The sequence below is a fragment of the Polypterus senegalus genome, chromosome 12 (assembly GCF_016835505.1).
Source record: "Polypterus senegalus isolate Bchr_013 chromosome 12, ASM1683550v1, whole genome shotgun sequence".
Classification (NCBI taxonomy): Eukaryota; Metazoa; Chordata; class Cladistia; order Polypteriformes; family Polypteridae; genus Polypterus; species Polypterus senegalus.
In genome coordinates, this window is record NC_053165.1 from 32,935,531 (window position 1) to 32,963,249 (window position 27,719).

Sequence of the window (27,719 nt, forward strand, 5' to 3'; positions counted from 1 at the left end):
GAAGTGCTAGTCTACAGATCACCAGGGCCATATTCATCGTTCATGACTGAATTTGGCAACGTTTTACCTGATCTGACTGTAAATTCTGATCACATAGTGTTGATGAGGTATTTTAATGTACACATTGATGTGGAAACAGTCACTTTTAACAAATATTTGACTTATTTGTTATATTCAGTAGGATTTTGTCAAAGGTCTAACTCATAATCATGACCACACATTAGATTATAACTTACAAAGTTGAAATTCAAAATTTTAATATTACATCTAGATTTTAAATATGTTTTAAAATGTATAGATACTTTGAGTAAGTGTAACTTTGGAAAACCATTTAGGTCAGTTAACATCAAATGTAAATGTGGATAAAAATTTAGATCAGCTAAAACTACATTGTAATATAACCGAGGGAGATGCTCTGGAAGCAGTGGTTCCCCTTAAAACAAAAATTATCAAAGCACATAGAAACATATTCTCCCTAGTTTAATGAGAACACTCGAGCTCTTAAATTAGAGTGTCAAAAACTTGAGCACAGATGGAGAACAACAAAGCTGCAGGTCTTTCAAATTGCATGGATGTCAGCATCACAGTGCAAATCGCACATTAGCTTGGCAGACCCTGTCTCACCTTGCATTCAACACTTTAGAAATTTTAATCTTGTAACAAAACAGGAAGTCTTAACTTTAATTTCTAAAATGAAACCTACTACTTGTTCCCTACATCCAGTGCCAACAAAACTAGTAAAAAGCATAACGGATGTTCTTTCAGAGCTTATTCTTAACATTATAAATAGTTCACTACTACATGGCACAGTACCTTAGGCACTAAAAGTACCAGTCATCAAACCATTACTTTAAAAGTCAGACCTAGGCCCACACATATTTAACTATAGAGCCATTTTAAATTTACTCTCTCTCTAAAATACTTGAAAAAGTAGTTGCCAATCAGCTTCAGTCACACCTCATGCATCACAATTTAATTGAGAAATTCCAGTCTGGCTTCTGTCCTGGTCATAGTACAGAAAAAGCACTAACATGTTGTAAACAACATTTTGATATAATCTGATGAAGGAAACTCTACTGTAACTATGTTGTTAGACTTAAGTACAGCATTTGATACTGATGACCATTCCATTTTACTGCATAGGCAGGAAAATGATGTTGGGCTTACAGACACTGCCCTTGCCTGGTTTAATTCTTATTTATCCAATCGATTCCTGTACGTACAGAAATGTGCCAACAGTACTTCATTATTATACACGGAACTGAGATATGCTGTCCCACAAGGCTCAGTACAGGCAGTCCCCGGGTTACGTACGAGATAGGGACTGTAGGTTTGTACTTAAGTTGAATTTGTATGTTAGTCTGAACAGGTACAGTGGAACCTCGGTTCACGACCATAATTTGTTCCAAAACTCTGGTCGTAAATGGATTTGGTCGTGAACCGAAGCAATTTCCCCCATAGGATTGTATATAAATACAATTAATCAATTAATCCGTTCCAGACCGTACAAACTGTATGTAAATATATTTTTTAAAACATTTTTAAGCACAAATATAGTTAATCACACCATAGAATGCACATCGTAACAGTAAACTAAATGTAAAAACATTGAATAACACTGAGAAAACCTTGAACAACAGAGAAAACTAACATTGCAAGATTTCGCACTATAGTGCTAGGAACCGCTCGGTAAAAACGCTTTTTAATGAGTTTTAAGCACAGGGAAAAAAAAAATGAACATTTGAAAAATCCATAATTTAATAAACCACCAAGAAAAGTAACATTGCCACAATGCACGCTATGAACCGATCGCTGTAAACAGAACTGAAAACAAAAACAAGTCTTTTCTACCTTAAGCGTCCAGCCTTCCCTCACTCACTTGCTCGCTCGCTCGCTGTCTCTCTCTTTCGTGTGTGCCTTACAACCCAATCATTGTAAACACTTTTTTTTTTAATGAGTTTTAAGCACAGGGGAAAAAAGGAACATTTGAACAAATCTGAACTTTATTTAAAAACCAACCACAAGCAACCAAGAAAGTAACATTGCAGGAGTTCACGCTAATAGCCTTATAACCCGATCACTGTAAACACCTTTTTTAAAATGAGTTTTAAGCACAGGGAAAAAAAATGAAAATTTGAAAAATCCGTAGCTTAATAAACAACCAAGAAAAGTAACATTGCAACAATTCACGCTACGAACCGAAAAATGAACATTTGAAAAATCCGTAATACAAATACTAACCATAAACCACCAAGAAAACTAACCTTGCATAAGTCGAGTTCTGGCATGAAGTGAGGAGGAACTGGGTGGAGAGGAGGTTACAGTGCTTAGAAGCCATGGTTAACTGCAAAAGCACACGAAATACTGTAGAGCACAAAGAGTTCACAGGTAAAGCACGCACGTCTGACTGAGAACAATGAACAGGGAGAGGCTGAACACATGCTTAAATACAGTAATCGGCGCGTACGAACCAGAAGGGAAATGAAATAGAGCACATAGACTTCACAGAGAAAGCACGCACCCACGTGCAAGCACGCATGTCTGACTGAGAACAATGCAACACGTGCGGAAATCATCGGCGCACACAAACCAAAAGGGAAACTGGCTTGTTCGTATACCGAGTTTGTGGTAGTGAACCGAGGCAAAAGTTTGGCGAACTTTTTGGTCGTAAACCGAATTGTATGTGTACCGAGACGTTCATGAACCAAGGTTCCACTGCATATTATTTTACTAAATGCTATTGTTGACCGACTGTAACCAAGTGCTCTGCCAATGAATGATGGAGTTTCACCTCTCTCTGACCTTTTTATTATTTCTACTTTATTTTCAATGGTGATGGTTTTTCTCTTCTTTACTTTATCACCAGCACTAGCATCAGATTTGTGTCTCAGAGACATTCTTCATGGGTGAAGGCAAAAGGTTAAGGTGAGCTCTTCTGCACAGCACTGTACACGCTATCACAGCAGGAAGGCACCCGTCGTCAACACATCCATTACTGACAAGAGACAATTTCCTGCTGTGTGTGTAAAAGTATAAGCAGACTTGCTATTGAGAATGAATGCAGGCAGCGAGAGGCGGTTCACCACCCGCCCACCACACAGTCTCCTCCACTATAGTATGCTGCCTGCAGTGTCCACCTACCAAGAATGAGCACAGTGCAGCCAAAAGGTGGGTAGTGAATCGCTCACCACCACCCCCATTCAACAGGCAGCCACCTGAGGCACACTACAATGCTATCTCCTGCCGCCCCATTCACCCTTAAATGTCCTCCGTTCAGCCACAACCGGGTCACCGCTTGCAGCATTACCAGCTGCCCACCGAGAACGAATGGGGCAGCCGTGTGTGGTGGGCAGGCAGTGAAACGCCATTCCCCCCCCGCCAGCCCCGCTCCATCCAGCCTGCGTCCAAACAGGAGCAGTAGCTGCAGTGGCATAGAGGTCAGGCAGCGAACCGCCCCATCAAGTCTCCGTCCTGCACACGAGCGATAGCTGTGGCCCAGGTGACTATGGACCACGGGTCACCGCTTACCACCGAGAAATCAGCGAGTGGAAGCAGAGAGCGGATCAGCGAGCGGAAGCAGAGAGCGGATCAGCGAGCGGAAGCAGAGAGCGGATCAGCGAAGCAGAAGCATCAGAGAAGCGGCGGCGTCTCCCACAGGCACGTAGCCCTTCGAAAAGACCCCCCGAGCAAGTTCACCTGAGGTAAAGCCGGCAACTGACCAGTAGAAATAACCAGCAGTGAGAAATTAAAGTCGATCGCTCAGCGGGTGGTGGAAACTTAAAGCACGGTGATTCAGCTCAACACGGAAAGCGCCGAAGCACCTATAAAAACAGCAAAGATGACTTCAACACTTAATGAAAGTTCCATCTGCTCTCTGCCCATCGAGGGCACGTTTATATGTTGTGTGTCCTGCAGTATGTACAGCTCAGGTTTTCCGGCCGACAGTGCAGATAGCTTCACCTGCCAAAAATGTTTAGTTAATCTAGAGTTGGTCGGGAAAATACGCAATTGGAGGACGCGTTAGGAATCTGATAGCGATTAGGCAAACCGAAAATTGGATCGACTCGGTTTGTTTAGACAATTCGGCTACCTCTGATTCGGCTTCAGTCTCTCCAGGTCCCACTGTAGTCAGTGCACAGCCGAAATCAGCAGCACCAATTCAGCCACAGGGCGAGTGGGTAACAGTAAGACGGGGGTCTAAGAATCCAAAATTTAGTCCCCAGCACCCAGGTCACCAATTCGACCCAGAACAGGTTCTCAGCTCTCCGCGCCTGTGGAAACTGAGAATAATAAAGTGCTCATAATTGGCGATTCCATAGTGCGGAATGTTAGAATTCCAAACTATGTTAAACCAGCAGTTAATGTTAAGTGCCTTGCAGGGGCCAAGATTTCTGGCATAAAGGCGCATTGGACCGTGTTGCGACGATGAAGTATCTACCTTATTGCTGCATGTCGGCACTAATGATATTTATTTACAGCAATCTGAGGTATTAAAGCGGAACTTCATCTCTCTATGCACCAAAGCTAAAACAAAATGTCGGAATTTAATTGTATCTGGTCCCTTACCAAGATTATATAGAGGGATGTGATTTATAGCAGATTGCATTCCTTTCACTGCTGGCTAGAAACCTGGTGTGCAAATAAAAGCATAGCATTTGTGAACAATTGGGATGATTTTTGGGAAAGGCCTGGATTTTTCAGAAGAGATGGTCTTCATCCTAACTGGAGGGATCTTATGTATTATCCCAAAATATGGCAGCAAAACTGCCTGGTTGACTGATTAGAGCACCATCCAGGCCGCAGTCATGTGATCTTAAATCACAGGCTGTTCTTTATCCCACCTGTTATTTTCCTGAAGCTGTTACCCATAATCCCTGTTGTGGGGCATCCAGTAAATTTAGTCTTGATACAAACCATAAATTAATTGATAACCAAAAATAAGGTGTATAATTAGACCAAGGGATAAAACCAGACACTCCACCAGGGGCATCTGTAATAGAAATTTAATTCAAATTAAAACAAAAATATATCAGCAGTTCAGAAAGAACCATGCAGTTTTAAATGCTGTTTATTGAACATTCGCTCTCTTGGCACTAAAGCTGTTTTGGTAAATGATATATATTAAGTACAAAATCTGATCTGTGTCTTCTTACTGAAACCTGGCTTAGTAAATGTGACACTGTTCCCTAGCTGAGGCGTCACCAGATGGATACTGTTCCTTCATAAGTCTAGAGATTCTGGTCGAGGAGGAGGCCTTGGAATAATTCATTGTAACAAAATGCAAATCACTCCTAAAAATTTAGGCAACTTTACATCCTTTGAGGCATTCATTTTAAATATTAAAACAGATTCCAACACAATTATAGTGCTAGTCTACAGACCACCAGGGCCATATTCATTGTTCATGACTGAATTTAGCAACCTTCTGTCTGATTTGGCTATAAATTATGATCACGTAGTTCTGATGGGGATTTTAATGTACACATTGATGTGGAAACTGACACTTTTAGCAAATGTTTTACTTATTTGTTAAATTCAGTAGGATTTTGTCAGATTGTCAAAGGTCCAACTCATAATCATAACCATACATTAGATTTAATTATAACTTACAAAGTTGAAATTCAAAATTTAAATATTACTCCATTAAATGTAGTTATTTCCGATCACTTCTTAATTACATTTGATTTAGTTCTGCCCATGCCAAGCACTCACAGATTAAAACAAAGACAGTGCGACATCTAGATTGTAATTCTGCTTCAAAATTTATAGATACCTTGAGTAAGTCGAGTGTAATTGTGGAAAACCATTTAGATCAGTTAACATCAAATGTAAATGGAAAACAATTTAGATCAGCTAATATCACATTATAATGTGACCTTGAGAGATGCTCTGGACACAGTGGCTCCCCTAAAACAAAAGTGATCAAAGCACATAGAAACTCTCCCTGGTTTAATGAAAATACTCGAGCTCTTAAATTAGAGTGTCGAAAACTGGAGCGCAGATGGAGAACAACAAAGCTACATGTCTTTCAAATTGCATGGACAGAGAGTGTTAATAAATATAAAAAGCCCTCTTTAAAGCTCGCTCAGAATACTATTCTACATTAATAGATAGCAATAATAAAAATCCTAGGGTACTTTTAGAGCAGTGGCTAAATTAACAAATGGGAATTCAGATCAACAGTGCAAAATACCAACAGATATTAGCAGTACAGACTTTATGAACTTCTTCAATGAGAAAATTAAAAATATAAGATCCCAGATCTCAGCATCACAGTACAAACCAAATACTAGCTTAGCAGACCCTGCACATTGCATTCAGCACTTTAATAATTTTAATCCTGTAACTCACCAGGAAGTCTTAACTTTAATTACTAAAATGAAGCCCACTACTTGTTCCCTAGATCCGGTGCCAACAAAACTAGTAAAAGTGCAATGGATGTTCTTGCAGCCTATTCTAACATTATCAATAGTTCATTACTGCATGGCACAGTACCTGATGCACTAAAAGTGTCAGTCATTAAACCTTTACTTAAAAAGTCAGACCTAGACCCACACATACTAAATAACTATAGGCCTATTTCAAATTTACCATTTCTCTCTAAAATACTAGAAAAGTAGTCGCCAGTCAGCTTCAGTCACACCTTACGCATTACAATTTATTTGAGAAATTCCAGTCTGGCTTTCGCACTGGTCATAGTACAGAAACGGCACTAACACGGGTTGTAAATGACATTCTGATATCCTCTGATGAAGGAAATTCCACTGTAATTATGTTGTTGGACTTAAGTGCAGCATTTGACACCATTGACCATTCTATTTTACTGCACAGGCTAGAAAACGATGTTGGGCTTACAGGCCCGTGCTCGCTTGGTTCAGTTCTTATTTATCAAATCGATTCCAGTATGTACAGAAATGTGCAGACAGTACTCCATCATTATACACAGAAGTTCAATATGGTGTCCGCAGGGCTCAGTACTGGGACCTTTACTGTTTTCACTTTACATGCTTCCACTGGGATCTCTCATTAGGAAACATAATGTTAATTTTCACTGTATGCAGATGACACCCAGTTATACCTTTCATTTAAATCAAATGAAGTTTCTCCGATGTTGTCTTTAATTAGTTGTGTTAGTGAATTAAAGGAATGGATGAATGAGAACTACTTGTCTTTAAATACAGATAAAACAGAGATGTTAATTGTTGGAGGGAATGACGCTGATCACAGCAATATTTTGTCGTCATTTAACTCAGTTGGAATCCCAATTAATTTTACTGAATCAGCCCGCAATCTAGGAGTTATCTTTGACTCTAGCATGTCATTTAAAGCACATATTACAAAGTCGTCCAAAACATGTTTTTCCATCTTAAAAATGTTAGGAAATTAAGGCGCTTTCTAAATAAACAGGATTGTGAGAAATTAATTCATGCATTTATCTCTAGTAGGATTGACTACTGCAATGCGGTGTTCACTGGCTGTTCAAACTGTTCTCTATACAGCCTCCAGTTAATCCAAAATGCGCTGCAAGAATTATTACAAGAACAAGAAAATATGAACACATAACTCCAGTTCTTAAATCTTTACACTGGCTCTCAGTTAAGTTTAGGGCAGATTTCAAAATCCTCCTTTTAACATATAAAGCATTAAATGGCCAAGGTCCGCTTACTTGTCTGAACTTATCATGACTTACAAACCTGAGCACATTAAGATCTCAAGATGCCGGTCTGCTTAGGATTCCAAGGATTAATAAAATAACAGTGGGAGGTCGAGCTTTTAGTTACAGGGCCCCTAAACTGTGGAATGGTCTTCCTGCTTCCATAAGAGATGCCCCTTCAGTCTCAGCCTTTAAATCCCGGCTGAAGACTCACTACTTCAGTTTAGCATATCCTGACTAGAGCTGCTGATTAACTGTACATACTGCATCTCTGTTGTTAGTCATTAGCACTAAAACATAAGTAACATGATAATTATATTTGAATACTAACCCTCACCTATTCTGTTTCTTTTCCCGGTACCCAAATGTGGCAATTGGTGCCACGGCCCACCTGCCAAGTTGTTTGCCTGCCTATGGTAAAGTCATCCCTGATGGAGGATCACAGGAATCATGGGAAAGAGGGGTCCTTTCATCGGAGCAACGTTTCAGCCGTGGCATGGCCAAATGGGGAGGCAACTAGATGGATGAGGTCTCCAGGACTCTAAAAATATCCAAACCTAATTATGTCATATCATCTACTGTTAAACCGTACTTCTAAAATTTTTATTATTATATGCTTCCAGTTGGACCTATTATTAGAAAACAAGTTAATTTTCACTCATACGCAGAGGACACCCAGTTATACCTTTCTTTTAGACCAAATGAAGTTTCTCCGATGTTGTCTTTAACTAGTTGGGTTAGTGAATTAAAGGAGTGGACAGATGAGAACTACTTGTCTTTAAACACCAATAAAACAGATGTGTTAATTATTGGAGGGAATGATGGTGATTGCAACAATATTTTGTCATCATTTAACTCAGCTGGAATCACTATTAATTTTACTGAATCCGCCCGCAATATAGGAGTTACCTTTGACTCTAGCATTTCATTTAAAGCACATATTACAAAATTGTCTAAATTATGTTTCATCCATCTTAAAAAATTAAGGCATTTTCTAAATAAGCATGATTCTGAGATATTAATTCATGCATTTTTTCTGGTAGGTAGGACTGACTACTGCAATGCATTGTTCAGTGGATGTTTAAATTGTTCTTTATACAGCTTCCAGTTAATCCAAAATGCTGCTGCAAGAATTATCACAAGAACAAGAAAATACAAGCACAGAACACCTGTTCTTAAATCCTTACACTGGCTCCCGAGGTAAGTTTTGGGCAGATTTCAAAATCCGCCTTTTAACATATAAAGCCTTAAACCTTCAATTTCCAGCTTACTTATCTGAATTTACTGTACCATGACTTAAAAACCAGAATGCACATTAAGATCTCAAGATGACTGTCAGCTTATGATTCCAAGGATTCATAAAATAACTGTGGGAGGACATGCTTTTAATTACAAGGCCCCTAAACTGTGGAATAGTCTGCCGGCTGCTATTAGAGATGCCCCCATCTCTGTTGTTAGTCATTGACACTAAAATATAAGTAATATGATGGTTATAATTTATTACTAACCCTCACCTATTCTGTTTCTCTTCTCGTTACTCAAATATAGCACTTGGTACCACTGCCCTACTGCCAAGTTGTTCTGCCTGCCTAAGGAAAAGTCATCTCTGATGGAGGATCACAGGAATCGTTGGGTAGATGGGTCCTTTCACTAGATTGCTTGGCCCAGCCCTGACTCAGGTGTGGAATGGCCAGTAGGGGGGGCAACTTGATGGCCAAGGTTTCCAGGACTCTGAACAAATCTGAATCATATTATTTGATATCTACTTTTGAATTCTGCTCTGTACTTGTAATATTTTGATTGCACTAGTTTATTGAGGATTACTTGTGTTCTGTTCTGTGTGTTGTATTGACCCCTTTTTAACACCCGCTGCATGCCCAAACTACCTGGAAAGGGGTCTCTCTTTGAAATGCCTTTCCCAAGGTTTCTTCCATTATTTTTTACATTCAAGGTTTTTTTTGGGGAGTTTTACTTTTCTAGTTAGAGAGTCAAGGCTGGGGGACCATCAAAAGGCAGGGCCTCTCAAAGCACATTGCAGCACTCCTTGTGTGATTTGGGGCTATACAAAAATAGACTGTATTGTATTGTATTGTATAGAGAAGGCTAAAAGGAGTTACATTGCTTCTTTGTGGACCTGGAGAAAGCGTATGACAGGGTGCCTCAGAGAGTCAGAGGTCACTCTTGCTGAATTACAAAAAACACTGATGCTTCCATCTGGACAGCACAACAAGAACGACGATAAAAATAAATTAGCTAAAAAGGGTCTCTGCAGCTTTAATACCTGTAGGCCATTTCAGTACATAAGGACTTAACCAATCAAACAGTCACATACTTTAAAGTGGGAAAGTGAATCGTCCCTTCGTGCCAGCAACTACAATGGCAGCTATCTAGAGAAATGTGCAGTTTAACTGGAGACACTGTTTGAGACAGAACCATTCAAGAAGCCAAGTCTGCAGTCTAAATACTGTTTTGTGGATGGACTTGAATTCCTTGATTCACCATAGTAAACAATAATTAAAAGAAAAATACAAGCTGTATAGAGGTGAAACAATAACACTCCTTGGTCTGATGTACTGTAGTATGAATAGGAAACATGACCACACCAGAATTTTGCCCACAGTCCCACTGTGCAGCTTCTAACACCTTTGTTTACACGCCATCATTTGATTCTTTCAGACCATCAACGATGGACAATGTCTCAACAAATCTGTGCATGCAGTGACCAGATTACTATTGTGCCATGCACATAATTTCCAGTAGGAGGGGATACCTTGCACATCACTAAAATTGGTTTACACATCATTGCAGACATACCTGGCATTGTTGGTGCAGTGGAAGGAACACTCATCCCTATTCATACTCATAGCTTCTTGAACACTACCTGCATTTGTCATGAAATGTTCTTGGCACTAAATTTCAGGGGTGATATGCAACCATCAACGTCTTTTTACACACATGGTGGCCAGTTGGACTGGGAGTACACGATACTTATATCTGGTCCAGATCTGGAGTATGTCAGATGGTAAGGGATTGTGTGTTTGTTGGTGGCTGATTACGGGGAAACAGTAGGAATCCTCTTTACAAATACCAGCTAATTCCAATGTTGAAGCCCCAAACTGTGGCTGAGGAGAGATAACACCAGACACCAAAGCATAAACACTACTGTATAGAGCTATCTTTGCATGTGAAAGATGCGATTCCTATGCCCTTGCAAGTCCTCTGGGTATTCTCTTAGCCTCAGAAAAAACATATTTATTGCTACCTAATCCATAAGTTTTAAATCTTCTAAGTGTTGTTTCCTTTTCCCATTGTTGCACACCATTGTTAGTTTTTGAGAGGAAGCAAAGTCACATTTTCAGCCTAATTATAAATTTTCAACTAAACGATTAAGATACTTTGCTCTTTATTTTATGCGCTTTTAAATGTTTTTTTGACTTTTTTAAGCTTATATATTTGCATGTCTGGTGTGACAATATTTGACCACTGAAATACGCAACATCAAGGATATCATTATCAATAGTCCGATTTTCTGATGTGGACAGTGCAGAGGAGTCAAAAAAAGAACTACTTTAAGATTAGGTTGCTGCATGCCAGATAATGAAGGACTTCAGCAAACACATGCAAATCTCAATCACTTATAGATTCTTTACCTATAATGTTCACTTTCTCGTTTGATTGTACTGTACCAATCTCTCACTTGGCCACAAAATCAGTCATATCAGGTCTACAGTTAGTAGTGACTCTCTTTTGTACTAATAGAGCCTTACTAACCATTACCCCATTTTCCCCATCTCCACCAATACCAAGAAACCACACTTTTAATGTAGTTAAATGTGCCGATTGTATAGAATTCATACCAAGACACAAAAAAGATTGACACACATGTAAACAATTCCCAAACACAGATGAGCACAAAACAAGGTGAACACCACAAATGACAGCAGTTCAACAAATAATTGCTACGATGTGCAAGCTGAATGTATAATCAGCTGAAGTGCAGTTAAATGCCATAAGATGGAAACTTTCCAGCTAAAACACAGTTTATTGCCATTAATTCTTCCAAAGTCTGCAATCAGACATCCACCTAAGATAAGATAAGATAAAAGCCAAGCAGCTATGAGAAAATGGCATTATAAACCGTCAGTGCCTTCTGTGATCCTTGGAAATGTGAACTCACTACCAAATAAGATCAACGAACTGGCTGTGCTGGTGAAAAATGTCAGAACCTACAGAGAATGCAGCTTGCTGTGTTTTAGTGAAACGTGGCTAACAACTACCATCCCAGATGCTAACGTGGAGCTACCCGGGTTTAGCACAGTTAGAACGGACAGAGACGCAAATACCTGTGGGAAGCGGAAAGGAGGAGGACTCGCTCTCTATGTGAATACAAAGTGGTGCAACTCTGGACATATAAACATTAAAATCTCCAATTACTGCAGGGACATCGAACTGTTGGCCACAAGTCTGCGTCCCTATTACTTGCCCAGAGAGTTTGGACATGTGATTGTTGTTATTGTTAAAATCCCCCCTCGAGCGAATGCGGAAACAGTGAGTCACATCATCCATTCCGCAGTTGCTGAGTTACAAACGCAACATCCTGAGGCTCTCGTGCTAATCGCTGGAGACTTTAACCATGTAACGCTGGATAAAACATTACCTACCTTCTTCCAGGTGTGGACTGTAACACCCGGGGAAATAGGACTATTGACCTACTGTAACGTAAGGTTAAAGACGCATACAGCGCCACCCCGCTGCCTGCGCTTGGGAAAGCAGATCATAACCTGGTTCTGCTTCAGCCTCACTACAAACCAAAAGTGAAGGCGCTACCTACAACCACACGATCATTCAGGAAATGGTCCCCTGAGGCAGAGCAGGCTCTGAGAGACTGCTTTGGAACTACAGATATACTGTACTGTATATACTGTACTGGGATATACTGCTAGGGTCACATAGTGAGAACATCGAAGAGGCTGTTGACTGCACAACTGAATACATCAACTTCAGTATGGACATTGTAGTTCCAGTAAGAACAGTACGCTGCTCTGCTAAAAAGAAGCCATGGATTACAAGTGACATCAAAGGCCTTTTGAACCACAAGAAAAGGACTTTTAAAGGTGGTGATCAGCATGAGCTCAAGTGCGTGAAGAAGGAACTCCAAGTCCAGCTTAGGGTGGTGAAGGAGCAGTACAGGAGAAAGCTGGAGCAGAAATTGCAGAATAAAAGCATGCAGGAAGTGTGGGATGGGATGAAGATCATCACTGGCTGCAGCTCAAAGCGGGGTGCCACCATCGAGAGAGAAGTGGAGAGAGCAACTCAATTGAACAACTTCTTTAACAGGTTTGACCACCCTAACCCACTCTCACCTCGGAGTACTGCACCCTCCAACCATCCTTCTGCTGATACCAGCATAGGAGAGACATCCCAAACCACAATTACATCAGCGCAGGCGAGCAGAGAGCTGAGGAGACTTCGTGCCAGCAAAGCAGCGGGTCCAGATGGTGGATCGCCACGACTGCTGAAGGCCTGTGCGTTGGAACTGAGCAGTCCACTACAGCGCGTCTTCAACCTGAGCCTGGAACAGGGGAGAGTCCTGAGGCTTTGGAAAACATCTTGTATCATCCCTGTCCCGAAGGTATCATTTCCTAGTGAGCTGAATGACTTCCGGCCTGTTGCTCAGACGTCACATGTGATGAAGACCATAGTGCGGCTGCTGCTTCACCATCTGAGACCACAGGTCCGCCATGCCCTTGACCCTCTGCAGTTCACATACCAGGAGAAGGTGGGAGCAGAGAATGCCATCATCTACATGCTATACCGATCCCTCTCCCACCTGAACAGAGGCTGTGGTGCTGTAAGAATTATGTTTTTGGACTTCTCTAGCGCCTTCAACACCATCCAACCTCTGCTCCTTAGGGACAAGCTGACTGAGATGGGAGTAGACTCACACCTGGTGGCAAGGATCGTGGACTGTCTTAAAGACAGACCTCAGTATGTGCATCTTGTTAACTGCAGGTCTGACATTGTGGCCAGCAACACAAGAGTGCCGCAGGGGACTGTACTTTCTCTGGTCCTGTTCAGCCTATATATATTAGACTTACAATATGATTCTGAGTCCTGCCACGTGCAAAGGTTCGCTGATGACACTGCTATTGTGGGCTGCATCAGGAGTGGGCAGGAGGAGGAGTACAGGAAGCTAATCAAAGACTTTGTTAAATGGTGTGACTCAAACCTCTTACACCTGAACACCAGCAAGACCAAGGAACTGGTGGTGGATTTTAGGAGGTCCAGGTCCCTCATGGACCCCGTGATCATCAGAAGAGACTGTGTACAGAGGGTAAAGACCTATAAATACCTGGGAGTGCAGCTGGATTACAAATTGGACTGGACTACCAATACTGATGCTCTGTGTAAGAAAGGTCAGAGCAGACTATACTTTCTTAGAAGGTTGGCGTCCTTCAACATCTGTAATAAGATGCTGCAGATGTTCTACCAGACGGTTGTGGCGAGTGCCCTCTTCTACGCGGTGGTGTGCTGGGGAGACAGCATAAAGAAGAAGGACATCTCACGCCTGGAAAAACTTGTTAAGAAGGCAGGCTCTATTGTAGGAATAAAGCTGGACAGTTTAACATCTGTAGCAGAGTGACAGACACTAAGCAAACTCCCGTCTATCATGAAGAATCCACTGCATCCACTTAACAGTGTCATCTCCAGGCAGAGGAGTAGCTTCAGTGACAGACTTTTGTCACTGTCTTGCTCCACTGACAGACTGAGGAGATTGTTCCTCCCCTACACTATGCAACTCTTCAATTCCACCCGGGGGGAGTAAATGCTAACATTATTCAAAGTTATTGTCTGTTTTTACATGCATTTTTATTACTCTTTAATATTATTTTTTTGTATCAGTATGATGCTGCTGGATTATATGAATTTCCCCTTGGGATTAATAAATATCTATCCATCTACCTCTGAATGGTACAGAACAGGCATTTGTCTTAGTATGTTGTATTTCGTACAGCCACAAATCTTCTGTCATTTGAAATTGCAAGGTTCCTCTGATGTTAAAAGTCACCCTTGCTTGGGACTTGCTGTCACTATTAAACTTCCAACACTTCTCATTGGCCAGACCATATTAAATCTTTTCCCTTAAAGGTGCAGATCTTACCTCTACTTTAGGGCAAGTCACCAAGGTCAAACAAATAAACAATAAGGAGAGACAACACCACCAAAGAAAACAGTGATGTGACAACCACTGCAGTGCATATTTCCCACACCCAAACCAGTTTGTGGGCCACAGTATGGCTTTATGTTGGTCACACTGCTAATGTCTGATTTAACCCCGGTGTCTGTCTGCCACTGTATTTGATAACTAACTAGTCTCAACTTTTTCATAATTTTTTCCTGGATTGGGTTTGTTTGACATGGCCCACACCATCCTCTCCTTAACCTGCTGTTTCAATAGCTCTAATTACTGAAGATTTTGATACTAATGACTGTTGGGTTTTGGAGGGGTCATAAAATGTTCGAGGGGACAAATATTTTGTCTTCTGAGAACTCACTGCACTGGAGACTCGCCTGCAACCTTATGCAACATGGAGATATTTAACCATTAATGAAACCAAAAATCATAACTGAGAATTCAAAAGAATTGTTTAGCCCAGAGAACCGGATAAGTGAATAGAAAAATAGAAAAACATTTATGATGAAACTCAACACTATCTCAACAACCTACAAATTAAAACAAAAGAAAAATGCAAAATAAGAGAATAAAAAAGGCCTTTATTTAATTAAACAATTAAATGAATAAGACATACTCTTAAGAGTGACTCACTGATTTGTGGAACTGGTCAGAATAAAAACCTGCAATCCTAGTGGTACCCTACCACTAAATTTGAGAACTAATAAGGCTAAGAAATAAACGGATATGTCTTGCTTGTTTACCTGCATTCTTTCAGCTTCCTTAATCTGCAAGCATGTGTTAGTCAAATGTTGCCATTGTCATTTATTCACCCTACTTAAAAAACTTAAACTTAAAATTAAAGCAGGAATGCAACATTCATTCTACCAATGCTCTTACCCGTTTCCAAAAGGAACATGGCCAGACAAGCCTTATGGCCTTCAAATTCAGGATAATTCTTGATAAGCTGGTCAAAATGTTCACTAGTGTTGGCTGCACAGCGATTCTTGTGTAACTCAGAGCAATCTGAAATGCAAGAAGACAAGATGATGTTAAGTCATCTTAAATCACTAGCAGCTTAAACCTAATAAGTACTGCTTAAACTCTTAACAGCAGAAACACATAACTGACTCGCATGTTAATTCAATTTCACTTTTCACTTTTATGCATTCTAAAGCATTTTGATATGGTGTCAAATCCAAAATGGGCTATATATGTAAAGATGTGTTCATTTATCAAAGCACACAAATGCTAAACAGTCTAAACTGAACAGAAAGAATAGCTAGATTAGCATTCTTAGTTTAGTCATTGCATAACTACCAAACTCGGATCCTATTCAAAAAGACATTCACTCATTTAGTGATTTCACATAATATGTTACATTACCCTCTCCGGTCATGGTGATCTTGGAACTAGGCATTACACTTTCCTCTCTTCCTTTACAAGGTTCCTCAAAGGTGCTTGAGGTTGTATCCCTCTTTTTCAAGCTGCCCATCGCACACTTTGATTTAGTTGTATTTTCCACAACAACCTGTTCAAAGGATTCGGCCTGGGGATCAGTAAACTGTTTTAAGGTGACAGAGGATGTCATTTTTGATTTCACTAGAAACTTAGTGTTGTAGCTCACCCCCAATGTCAAGTGACAAATAAATTCCGAGACCTGAGGTTTGGAACTTTCTGGTGACAGTGTTAGAGGTAATGCCAACTATTTCATTTGTTCATCAGAATTGTTACAACCTTCCATCCTAAGGAAAAAGAAAGAAAAATGTCAACAAGGAAGAGAAAAATGCCTTCCTATTAAGAAATACATTTAATTTTCCTGAATATTCAAATATAGAAAAATCCTAAAAATTCCAAACTCCTAGGATTCAAATCCCAGACTGAATTAATGTTCACAAGTTCTTGCTGCATCACTTTTTTTGCTAGGTGCTATACATATATATTTATTTACTGCTCAAAAGAATTAAAGGAACACTTTTTAATCAGAGTATAGCATAAAGTCAATGAAACTTATGGGATATTAATCTGGTCAGTTAAGTAGCAGAGGGGGTTGTTAATCAGTTTCAGCTGCTGTGGTGTTAATGAAATTAACAACAGATGCACTAGAGGGGCAACAATGAGATGACCCCCAAAACAGGAATGGTTTAACAGGTGGAGGCCACTGACATTTTTCCCTCCTCATCTTTTCTGACTGTTTCTTCACTAGTTTTGCATTTGGCTACAGTCAGTGTCACTACTGGTAGCATGAGGCGATACCTGGACCCTACAGAGGTTGCACAGGTAGTCCAACTTCTCCAGGATGGCACATCAATACGTGTCATTGCCAGAAGGTTTGCTGTGTCTCCCTGCACAGTCTCAAGGGCATGGAGGAGATTCTAGGAGACAAGCAGTTACTCTAGGAGAGCTGGAGAGGGCCATAGAAGGTCCATAACCCATCAGCAAGACCAGTATCTGCTCCTTTGGGCAAGGAGGAAAAGGATGAGCACTGCCAGAGCCCTACAAAATGACCTCCAGCAGGCCACTGGTGTGAATGTCTCTGACCAAACAACCAGAAAGACTTCATGAGGGTGACCCAAGGGCCCCATGTCCTCTAATGGCCCCTGAGCTCACTGCCCAGCAGCATGCAGCTCGATTGGCATTCGCCATAGAATACCAGAATTGGCAGATGCACCACTGGTGCCCTGTGCTTTTTACAGATGAGAGCAGGTTCACCCTGAGCACGTGACAGAAGTGAAAGGGTCTGGAGAAGCCATGGAGAACATTATGCTGCCTGTAACATCATTCAGCATTAGCAGTTTGGTGGTGGGTTAATGATTGTCTGGGGAGGCATATCCATGGAGGGTCACACAGACCGCTACAGGCTTGACAAAGGCACCTTGGCTGCCATTAGGTATCAGGATGAAATCCTTGGACCCATTGTCAGACCCTATGCTGGTACAGTGGCTCCTGGTGCACGACAATTCCTGGCCTCATGTGGTGAGAGTATGCAGGCAGTTCCTGGAGGATGAAGGAATTGATACCATTGACTGGCCAACACACTTTCCTGACCTAAATCCAATAGAACACCTCTGGGACATTATGTTTTGGTCCATCCAATGCCACCAGGTTGCACCTCAGACTATCCAGGAGCTCAGTGATGCCCTGGTCCAGATCTGGGAGGAGATCCCCCACAACACCATCTGTCACCTCATTAGAAGCATGCACCGATGTTGTCAGGCATGTATACAAGAACACAGGGGCCATAGAAAGTGCTGCATAATTTTGAGTTGCTGCAATTAAATTTTGGCAAAATGGACTAGCCTGCCACATAATTTTTCACTCTGATTTTTGGGGCGTCTTTGAATTCAGGGCTCTGTAGGTTGATCATTTTCATTTCCATCAAACGATGTGGCATCCTTTCGTTCATAACACATTATATATATATATATCTATATATAGCGGAGAAGTAGTGTGTTAAAGAAATTATGAAAAAGAAAACCAAACATTTTAAAAATAACATAAGATGATTGTTAATGTAATTGTTTTGTCATTGTCATGAGTGTTGCTGGCATATATATATATATATATATATATATATATATATATATACACATACATACACACAGACACATATATAAACATATATATATATATATATATATATACATATATATATATATATATATATATATATATATATATATATACATATACACATACATATAAACTGTATATACACATATACATATCTACATATATACTGTATATACACATATATATACAAATCTACATAAATATATATATTAGGGGTGGGACTCGATTAAAAAAATGAATCCAATTAATTAGAGGCTGTGTAAGAATTAATCTTGATTAATCGTATGTAATCGCTACATAAATTTGCCCCAAATCGCAAATGGTTTTTTTTTAATTTTAAAGGGTTTTAGTGGGCGACAGAATCAAATAATAGACATGGACATGAATATTGTAAACTGAAGCTGTTTTAATTTCTGGAAAAAAAGCTTTTTAAACTGCATTTGAATTCAAAACAGAAACAAAAATATCATCCCTGGTTAAAATTGGGCAGACTTAAAAATAAAGTGGTAGTTTAAGTACTTTAAGTACATTTTCAGAATAGTATTGTCTTTAAATAATAATAACCAAAATTTCAACATAAAGTGCAGTTTTTCTTCTTAAAAAAATAAGTCAGAAACATAAAAGGTAATTTGACCAGCTTACTCTTTAAACTCTGAGTAACATTAGCCAAAATTATTTTGTACATTAGGCTAAAACAGTGTGATCATTGAACATTTTGTAATTAGATGTAATTAGAAATACTAACGGTCACGGAAGTCCAATGATCCCCAGTAAGAGCCACAAAGTCCGTTTTCTGTAATGCATCTAATTTTGCTTGCTTTTCAGTGTGCACAAAATCATGCTTTTATCAAGGCTTCTCGGGTAGTCGAAATGATCAGTCGTAGGAACGCGCTTTATTCCGACTGTAACATTTTTGTAGCTGTGATGTGTGCATCAGTGTAATGGATGTACCAGGAAATCATGCATTGACAAAAGTTCCCGTTTGCTTGGAATTGAAAGTGTGATTAAATGCATTATTTTTTAACGCGTTATGGAGTACAGTAATCCCTCCTCGATCGCGGGGGTTGCGTTCCAGACCCCCCCGCGATAGGTGAAAATCCGCGAAGTAGAAACCATATGTTTCTATGGTTATTTTTATATATTTAAGCCCTTATAAACTCTCCCACACTGTTTATAAATATTCCCCACACAGTTATACAGCATAATCCCGTTGTATTCTCTTAGATATTAGGTAAGATTCATTGAAATTATGTATATAAACACACTGTTTATATACAGTAAAACCTAAATATTATTTTAAAGATATTGAGTGTCTCCGATATCACATGTTACAGCCATTACGATAGACATGCCACCAGCAATAAATACGTACAATGCAAGAAAAATAGTATACAGTAAATGTGTGTACAGTGACACTAAACGTACGTACATGTACTAAGTACTGTAAGTAGAAAATTAATTATGGTTACTCACCAACAATGACACGATGACTTGTCCGATAACAATGAGTTTTATTTTACTGCACAACAAAGGAGAGCGTTACAGCCCTTAAAGGAGCCATTTCAGGTGATTGTGTAGCACTGCCGTTGTTCTTCTTCTGGCAGTCTTCAATCCAAATCCCTAAAGCAGATTCCATCCAGACTACTGCCTTATTACATCCACTTACAACTTGTTTTGCACCCTGGTTAAAAGGACACTGCGGCCGTAGATCTTATATTCCTTTCCTACTTTTTAAATAAAAAGAATCGTAGCCTTCAACAAATCCAAAACGTTTACCTTTTCGGCAATCGTTAACATCTTCCGCTTAGCTTGGGCACGGCTCCTGAAGCAGTAGCAGATCGTTTTGGAGCCATAATGAAGGGCTTGACTATGCACAAAGATAAACACAAAAGAGCACAACTCTTTACACAGCGAAACACGTTGATGCTGAATGAGCGAGACGAGACTTCCTGGTTAACACTGCATTCAGCAGGCAGGAACTTAACTGCGTGCTCTGATTGGTTAGCTTCTCAGTCATCCGCCAATAGCGTCCCTTGTATGAAATCAACTGGGCAAACCAACTGAGGAAGCATGTACAGGAAGTAAAAAGACACATTGTCTGCAGAACCCTGAAGCAGCGAAAAATCCGCGTTATATATTTAGTTATGCTTTCATATAAAATCTGCGATAGAGCGAAACCGCAAAAGTCAAAGCGCGATATAGCGAGGGATTACTGTACATGCATCGAAGCTTCTCAGCTGTGCTTGTGCTAAGAAAGGGAAACATTTTAAAAATAACGTAACATGATTCTGCGTTAACCGAATATTTTTTCATACGTCCCAAACCAAGGAGATGCAAAGGTAAAATGAATCGGGTAGCGCGCGTACATACTCAGTGCATCCCCTCTCGGGAATCGGACCTCGAAGCCTCTACTATTGCGCCACGGCGTGTGGTTTATCTATTTGAGCATAGCAGTGTAATTCAGTTTTTGTTCAGCACTCTTTGGAACTGTTGCTTTTTGTCTGCACACTGCGTCAGTTCACGTGACCCGCTGAATATGGTTTTATATATCACTCGCTCGCTTCTAATTGTTTCGCTGCCTTCTTAATTATATAATGCATGTTTTCTTAAGCGCTTTTTGAAACTCTTCCTGGTTTTCTACGTACTGCGTAATTACGTGGGAGGCGTGATGATGTCACACGAAACTCCGCCCCCCACGGCCATCGAGCTCAACTCCATTACAGTAAATGGAGAAAAATAGCTTCTAGTTATGACCATTATGCGTAGAATTTCGAAATGAAACCTGCCCAACTTTTGTAAGGAAGCTGTAAGGAATGAGCCTGCCAAATTTCAGCCTTCTACCTACACGGCAAGTTGAAGAATTAGTGATTAGTGTATATATGTATGTATACACATACATATATAAATACACACATATACATATATATATATATATAGGTGCTCGGTGCCTGTCGGGGCGGCAATCCCCGAACCCGTTGGAGGACACCGGCAGTGAGGGATGCCGTCAAGCTGAAGAAGGAGCCCTATAGGACCTTTTTGTCCTGTAGATCTCCGTAGGCAGCTGATAGGTACTGGCAGGCCAAGCGGAATGCGGCTTTGGTGGTTGCTGAGGCAAAAGGGCTTTAGTAAGGGCAATTCCGAATCAGACCAGGATGTGGCAGAGTGCACCGACTCTTTTTCTCCCTTTCCTGCAGACCATTCAAGGGAGATTCCACCTGGCCCTCTTGACATCACTTCTGGGTCCAAGCCTATGGAAGAAGACCTTGCCGGCTCCGGCCCCTGTGATGTCACGTCCGGGTTCGTGCCTATGGTTGAAGACTCTTATGAGCCGGACCTCTTTGACCTCACTTCCTGTCTTCCCCTTTAAAAGGCTCCACCTTTTCCCTATTCCCTCAGTTCCTATTTAAACTCGGTTTTGAGCAGATCAGTGCGGTGTAACATATTTACGACTTTGCAGCCGAGATATCAATTATGCGGGTGGCTGCCCCAAACCTTGATTTGGCTCTTTGTGGAGTTTGCGACAACAAACACTTGACTTGAGCATTCATCGTTTTCATCCTCTTTCTCTGTACGTTTAACATTCGTTTGCTCAGAGGTTGATGCGCTTGCTTCTTCCTGAGCAGTTCTTTTTTTTTCCCACCCTAGTTGCCTGCTTCTCTTCTTTCATCAGCATGTTTTCGTGTTAAAACTGATTAAGTCAGTGTTTGTGTTGCAATTACTTAGTATGTTTTCTTTAATCAATCACTTATGCTGGCAGTTAAATCTTCAATCTGCCTCAAGAATGATTTAAGATATGAAGAGGTAGGGGAAAGTGACAGGGATGAGAACTGCACGCATACACATGCACTGCACGACCGCCCTGCTGGCTGCTGCCAACAGTTGATTCCACAATAAAATAAAATAAAAATAAAAAAAGAGGAATAACCTTGGAGGTCAATCATCACCCCGAAAGCGGACAGCAGAGCCCACGTAGAATATGCATACCAAATTTCAGGTAAATCGGTCAAAAGTTTTGCGAGCTACAGGTGATTTAAAATCCTGGACAGACAAACGAACAGCCACAGTACCATATTTTATATATATTTCCCTAAAATAAATGGAGAGGACTTTAAATCGGACATCGAGATCTCAGCAGCCTACCGTATAGGTCGATCAAATGCCTCCAAACTGAAAAGCCTAATTGTCTGTTTTGACAAATTATAGGCCAAAGAAAACTTGATGTCTCTTCTTAGTTTGAAAGAGGAGATTATATTTGAAAATAACTGCATTCATATTTTCCCAGATTTCTCCCCTGCAACAGCTGCTAAACACATTGCATTGTACAGCATTAAACAATGTGTGTGTAGAGCTAAAATCAGATACAGCCTCTTGAAACCTGCCAAACTGAAAGTGGTTACTGAAGATCACTCTTACATTTTTAGTTCTCCAGATGAAGCAGAAAGAGCCAAGACGACTGATCCTAACATTCTTTTGAAACACACAATCATGACACACCATGTTCTGGACAGGCAAAGAAGATTCTACATGAAGCTTGCAATCTGGACTGTATGTAATTAAAAATTTTCTACAACTATATACATCGTTTTTCGGGCACCCCTTTCCTTTTTTTAAGCTTCAATTATTATACTGATATGTTTTTCATTCATATTGTATATGTACATTTTGACTACTGGCTACCTTTTGGCTAATTGGTTACCAAAAAGAAAAAAGCTATTGACGGTTTGATTTTTTTTGGTGTAAGCTTCAGTTATCATATTGAAATTTCTTCCATCAATTATGTGTACAGCTATTTGGGTTTGGTGAAAAAACAACAATGCTATTTCTTTTTTTATCCCTTCTACCCCAATAACCATAAGTGCCAACACAACAATAGGCTCCAGAGCTATATCACCTGGCATTAATATGAAATCTATGTCAAAGCTAACTTATGTAACAATATACCACCTTAACCTAAGACCACAAAATGTCAATAAAAGTTCAGAAACAATGTTTCTATGACCAAATACTGAACTTGTGAGGTGGAATCTCAAGGGTCACTACCACGAATTAAAGAGAAAGAAAGTACTCCCTCACTTAACAGGTCTACATGCCAAGGCAGTATTTTACAGGAGAATCACTTATTAAGCAAACCCAAGTTTTGGTTGTAAAGAGAGTGGTCTGGCCAAATTTTTCACTCCAGCTGTCATGGTGACAGACAATTTATCTATACTAAAATGATTTTGATTAATGTCTATGCACCTAATGTGGATGATAGATATTTCTTTCAAAATCTATTTGCATCTATCCCTAAAATGAAAACTCACAAAATTATAACTGCCGGAGACGTTCATTATGTTTTAAATCCAGACCTGAATAGTCCCTCAAAAACAGCAGCAATAACATCTAACACTGCAAAGATAATTACACAGTTTGTAATGGATCATAACTTTTCAGACCCATGGTGTTTTTTAAATTATAACCTAAGAGCATACTCCTTCTCACTCGTATATCATTGTTACTCAATAATTATTTCCTCACAGACAATTTTGTTGCCCACTATCAAATCTTGCAAGTATGACGCTATTGTTATCTCTGACCATGGCCCTCTGATCATGGAGCTTATATTACTACATCCTACACACTCATCTAGTAGCTACCATTTTAACCCCCTGACATTAGCTGAAGAAAACTATACAGAATTCATACCTAAGCAAATTGATTTTTTTCTTGAGACAAAATCATCCTCAGAGGTCTCTGGAGGTATTCTCTGTGAAACTCTGAAGGCATTTAAGAGGACAGATTATTTCATATCTTTCTCACAAAAATTAAATTGCAAACCAAGGCGGCATCGGAGTTAATGAAATTGCCAGAACAAATCTAGAATACATCAGGTCTCCAAATGGGGCACTTTATAGGGAAAAATAGGTTTTGCAATCAAAATTTAACCTCTTGACTACTAAAGAAATGGAACAGCTTATATCTTTACATCACAAAATCATTATTATGAACATGGAGAGAAGGCCAATATGATCTTAGCCCAACAAATCCACAAGCAGCAAGTCTCCAAAGCAATAACAGCAATTATCAACAGAGATAGAGATAAAATTATTGACCATGAAAATTCACGCGTTAAGAGAGTACTATGAGTCCTTATATTCTACTTTAAAGAAGATAAGACACAATTTAATGAATTTCTTGATTTATTACTGATACCACAGCTAGATACTGTTAGTGCTGTGGAGCTGAATAAACTTCTGACACTTTCAGAACTACTAGATGCTATAAACTCACTTCAAAGTGGAAAAGCAGCCAACCCTGATGGCTACCCAGTGGAATTTTAATTTTAAAAATTTAAAGTAAGTTAGCTTCACTATTAGCAACATTCAAAGAAGCTAAAGACAACAAAATTCTACCTCAAACGTTTCGCTAAGCATTAATTACTATCTTTCCTAAGAAATATAAGGACATACTACAATAAGTATCATATAGACCAATCTCTTGTCTGAATAAAGATGTTAAGAAACTCTCCAAAGTTCTAGGCAGAAGGATTGAGAAAGTGCTTCCTTCTGTAATATCGCAAGACCAAACTAGATTTATTAAAGGCAGACACTTAACTTCTAACCTTCAATGTTTGCTTAATATATTAACCCATTAAATCTAAAAGCCCCAAGGATCTGATTATATTTAGATTCATAAAAAGCATTTGATATGGTTGAATGGGACTATCTGTTCACCACATTGCACAAATTTGGGTTCAGCCCAAACGTGTGCATGGATCAAAGTACTTTATACTAGCCCAGTTTGTATTAACAATATTAATTCAGACTACTTCAAACTCGAACGTGGACAAGGATGTCCCCTTTCACCACTGCTCCTTGCAATCCTTGCGATCGATCGATCGATTGATCGATAGATAGATATAGATATAGATATAGATAGATAGATAGATACTTTATTAATCCCAAGGGGAAATTCACATAATCCAGCAGCAGTATACTGATACAAAAAAAACCAATATTAAATTAAATAGTAATAAAAATGCATGTAAAAGCAGACAAGAACTTTAAATAATGTTAGCATTTACTCCCCCGGGCGGAATTGAAGAGTTGCATAGTGTGGGGGAGGAACGATCTCCTCAGTCTGTCAGTGGAGCAAGACTACTCCTATGCCTGGAAATGACACTGTTCAGTGGATGCAGTGGATTCTTCATGATTGACAGGAGTTTGCTTAGTGCCCGTTGCTCTGCCACAGATGTTAAACTGTCCAACTTTACTCCTACAATAGAGCCTGCCTTCTTAACAAGTTTGTCCAGGTGTGAGGTGTCTCATCTTTATGCTGCCTCCCCAGCACACCACCACGTAGAAGAGGGCACTCGCCACAGCCGTCTGGTAGAACATCTGCAGCATCTTATTGCAGATGTTGAAGGATGCCAACCTTCTCAGAAAGTATAGTCGGCTCTGACCTTTCTTACATAGGGCATCAGTATTGGCAGTCCAGTCCAATTTGTCATCCAGCTGCACTCCCAGATATTTATAGGTCTGCACCCTCTGCACACAGTCACCTCTGATGATCACAGGGTCCATGAGGGGCCTGGGCCTCCTAAAATCCACCACCAGCTCCTTGGTCTTGCTGGTGTTAAGGTGTAAGTGGTTTGAGTCGCACCATTTAACAAAGTCTTTGATTAGCTTCCTGTACTCCTCCTCCTGCCCACTCCTGATGCAGCCCACAATAGCAGTGTCATCAGCGAACTTTTGCACGTGACAGGACTCCGAGTCATATTGGAAGTCTGATGTGTATAGATTGAACAGGACCAGAGAAAGTACAGTCCCCTGCAGCGCCCGTGTTGCTGACCACAATGTTAGACCTGCAGTTCCCAAGACGCACATATTGAGGTCTGTCTGTAAGATGGTCCACGATCCATGCCACCAGGTGTGAGTCTACTCCCATCTCAGTCAGCTTGTCTCTAAGGAGCAGAGGTTGGATGGTGTTGAAGGCGCTAGAGAAGTCCAAAAACATAATTCTTACAGCACCACTGCCTCTGTCCAAGTGGGAGAGGGATCGGTGTAGCATATAGATGATGGCATCCTCCACTCACACCTTCTCCTGGTATGCAAACTGCAGAGGGTCGAGGGCGTGGTGGACTTGTGGCCTCAGGTGGTGAAGCAGTAGCCACTCCATGGTCTTCATTAGATGTGACGTCAGAGCAACAGGCAGGAAGTCATTCAGCTCACTAGGACATGATACCTTTGGGACAGGGGTGATACAAGATGTTTTCCAAAGCCTTGGGACTCTCCCCTGTTCCAGGCTCAGGTTGAAGATGCACTGTAGAGGACTCCCCAGTTCCAACGCACAGGCCTTCAGCAGTTGTGGCGATACACCATCTGGACCCGCTGCTTTGCTGGCACGAAGTCTTCTCAGCTCTCTGCTCACATGGGCTGCTGTAATTGTGGGTGGAGATGTCTCACCTATGCTGGTATCAGCAGAAGGATGGTTGGAGGATGCAGTACTCCGAGGTGAGAGTGGGTTAGGGTAATAACCACTATTATACCATCGGCTGTATTCTTTCAAAATGCATCTGAGATAAGGGGAATTTTCAGAGACGAATTTGAACAGAATATATCACTATACACAGATGATATGGTACTATATATATATCTGACCAACAGAATTTGGTACCAGTAGTCCTAAAATCATTAGCAGATTTTCAAGAGTTATCTGGACTAAAAATCAATTTCAATGAAAGTGTGCTTTCTCCCCATGAATTCTATAGCATACAATATATGCTTAGTAGATCAGTTTTATATACATAGAGCTTTATATTTACTTGTGATATGTGCCCCCTTTTCAACAAAATTTTGCTGTCTACATGGAAAACATTTAGCAAGATATGAACAAATGGTCTACCCTCCATCTTACTTTAGCAGGGAGAATCAACATTGTTAAGATAACCATCCTTCCCAAGCTTCTCTTCCTATTTTAAATCATCCCCATATACATTAACAAATAATTTCTTAAAAAACTTTTCCTCAATCATAACCTCATTTATTTGGAATTCTGACATCCATGCATCCAAAGGTCAACTGTACAATGAACTAAAGCAGACAGGGTATGGCACTACCTAAGTTAAAATTTTATTACTGTGCAGCAAACATACAAACTATAAAGACATCAACATAAATAGATTAATATATATAGTACAAGCCTAGTCTGCAATAGAAATAAAATCTTGCAGTACTTCTTTATATTCCCTGGTCTGTGCCCCATTTAAACAAATTACCGTCAATATACTAATAACCCAATTGCCTTTTAATTCTCTCAAAACATGGAACCAATGTAGGA

General features: G+C 40.1%; 1 protein-coding gene across 2 annotated transcripts in view; it reads right to left on the reverse strand.

Annotated features, from left to right (window-relative positions):
* adad2 (adenosine deaminase domain containing 2) overlaps positions 1 to 27,719 on the reverse strand; it is a 114,483-nt gene that overhangs the window by 82,550 nt on the left and 4,214 nt on the right. The window contains exons 2-4 of one of the 2 annotated variants that reach the window (XM_039771458.1): positions 16,456 to 16,573; positions 16,215 to 16,359; positions 15,729 to 15,854 (exon numbers count right to left, since the gene is read on the reverse strand). In XM_039771458.1, coding sequence (XP_039627392.1) covers positions 15,729 to 15,854; positions 16,215 to 16,323 — 235 coding nt within the window. In that variant the 5' untranslated portion in view covers positions 16,324 to 16,359; positions 16,456 to 16,573. Of the gene's footprint in view, positions 1 to 15,728; positions 15,855 to 16,214; positions 16,574 to 27,719 lie in introns of both variants that reach the window. The other variant, XM_039771457.1, reaches the window with a different exon arrangement.